This window comes from Papilio xuthus, unplaced genomic scaffold, assembly GCF_000836235.2.
Source record: "Papilio xuthus unplaced genomic scaffold, Pxut_1.1 DF826949.1, whole genome shotgun sequence".
NCBI lineage: Eukaryota > Metazoa > Arthropoda > Insecta > Lepidoptera > Papilionidae > Papilio > Papilio xuthus.
This window is the reverse complement of record NW_013531700.1, coordinates 466585-468668: the sequence shown is the minus strand read 5'-3', so window position 1 is coordinate 468668 and position 2084 is coordinate 466585. Positions and strand designations below refer to the sequence as shown.

Here is a 2084-nt window from a genome sequence, read left to right as displayed (position 1 = left end):
GGCGCCGCTCGAGCAGCTGGACCGCGACCTCGTGTGGGCGCAGCTGCTCTCCTCGCGACAGGCCTGCTTCCTCATGGGCGCCAGCTGCGGCGGTGGCAATATGAAGGTTCACTGCACACTGCGAACTTGCTGAACAAACTATCTAGTTCGTCTGAACTGTCGGGTGTCGATTACAGCGCCTTCTTTGTAAGAAAAGTAGACACACAGACATGCGCCAAGTTGAACCAATTCCGCGTTCTGTCTGATGAGTATGCGTTTCGTAGGACTGATTTTAGTCAACTTACCCTTCCCACCCTTTTGTTATGGGGAAATAATGGAGAGGGAAATGGATTTGGCGTAGGAAAGAGGAAATATCATTTTTTGTTAATCGGCATTTGCAGATGTCTGTGGGCAACGTTCGCTTCGCTATTTCGACGAATTCGGTGTTCGTTTGCTCGTTTGCCATCTTATAATATAAAAAAGAATTTAGAGAAAAATTAATTAACAATAAGATTACTATCAAATATTTTCAACATAGCTATATAATACGGTGTCTATTTCTTATACCATTTGTTAAAATTTTTAAATAACTCCCTTTTTATTATTAGGTTGATGAAGAAGAGTACCAGCGTCTTGGCCTACGTCCTCGACACGCGTACTCCGTGCTGGACGTGGTGGAGCTGTGCGGTGCCACTGGGGGCACCGGTGAGCCCCTACGCCTGCTGCGGCTACGCAACCCGTGGGGGCACTACACGTGGCGCGGTGCGTGGGCGCACGCGTGCCCCCGCTGGACGGACGCGCTGCGGAGAGCCGTGGCCCCGCACACAGCGCCAGATGACAGAGATCACGGCGTCTTCTGGATAGGATTTGATGATGTGCTCAAGTAAGTATTAAACAACTCTGTTTTTAATTATTTACATTAATAACTACAAAAAATCAAACAAGTATATAAGAAAACCCTAATATTAATTAATTTTCCCACATCTGTCTGTCGGTTTGTCATATCTTTTGTAGGCAATTTTTTAAAATTCATAAACTAGCTTTCGCCCGCGAAAAAAAAATCCATCCATCCATCTATCCATCTAAACATACGCAAGATATACAGATGAAAATTGCTATGTCTAGTTAGTGTTTTATCATCAAAATTATGATGATTTTATCTCACCATTGTTGAACGTTTGCAGATACTTTGACTGTATCGACATCTGCAAGGTGCGTGTTGGTTGGCACGAGACCCGGCTGGCGGGCATCCTGCCGCCGCTCTCCTCCACGCGACATCTCACCTGCCTGCTGCTCACAGCCACACATCCTACTGAAGTGGACTTCACGCTCTTCCAGGAGGGGCAGAGGTAAGGCATAACTTACGCCCGTAACCCAGAGGGGTAGGCAGAGACCACAAACCTCCATTTGCCGTGGTCCTATCACACCTAATTAACACGTAAAAGCAGATTCTGGTTGCTTTCAATATTAGCAGTAACAGTTCCACCTCCTGTTTGAAAATAATTACATCATCATCATCATCATCCGTGTGTGAATGTGCAGGAACTCAGCGAAGAGCCAGCGCTCGCAGCTGGACCTGTGCGTGGTGGTGTTCCGCACCAAGTCGGGGCCCAGCGCACAGGTCGGCAAGCTCGTAGCACACAGCAAGAGACAGGTACACTCTCTCTCTCTCTATCTCTCTCCCTCTCGTCCCCTCCCCCTCCCCCTCCCTATTTACATGTGAACATTCTAGTGATGAATAATAACAATGCACATCTATATTATTTCTAATAACAAAGGGACAGGAAGAGGAAGGGAATTTCGTCAAAAAGAACGAAGAGGACAAGGAATAATATTTTCTCTGTTTAATGAAGACAGTGGATTTGCACCATTCGTTTTTTTTATAAATCAAGTTGGCTGTCTATTATTAAATAAATTTATCTTTCTTCCAGGTCCGTGGTTTTGTTGGCTGCCACAAGATGTTGGAAAAAGGCTTCTACCTCGTAGTATGCCTGGCCTTCAACCACTGGCACACCGGTCTAGAGTTGGCCGACAGTTCTGGCTGGCCTCGGCACGTGCTGGCGGTGCATTCCTCCAAGCCGCTGGCGGTGGAGCGGCCCTCGCTG

General features: G+C 47.0%; 1 protein-coding gene across 1 annotated transcript in view; it reads left to right on the top strand.

The window, feature by feature from the left end:
* Positions 1-2084, top strand: part of sol (small optic lobes) — a 12523-nt gene that overhangs the window by 8709 nt on the left and 1730 nt on the right. Inside the window, 5 exon segments of the mRNA XM_013315922.1 lie at positions 1-106; positions 588-862; positions 1164-1328; positions 1522-1633; positions 1911-2080. The exon segment at positions 1-106 is cut by the window's left edge and continues 5 nt beyond it. Coding sequence (XP_013171376.1) covers positions 1-106; positions 588-862; positions 1164-1328; positions 1522-1633; positions 1911-2080 — 828 coding nt within the window.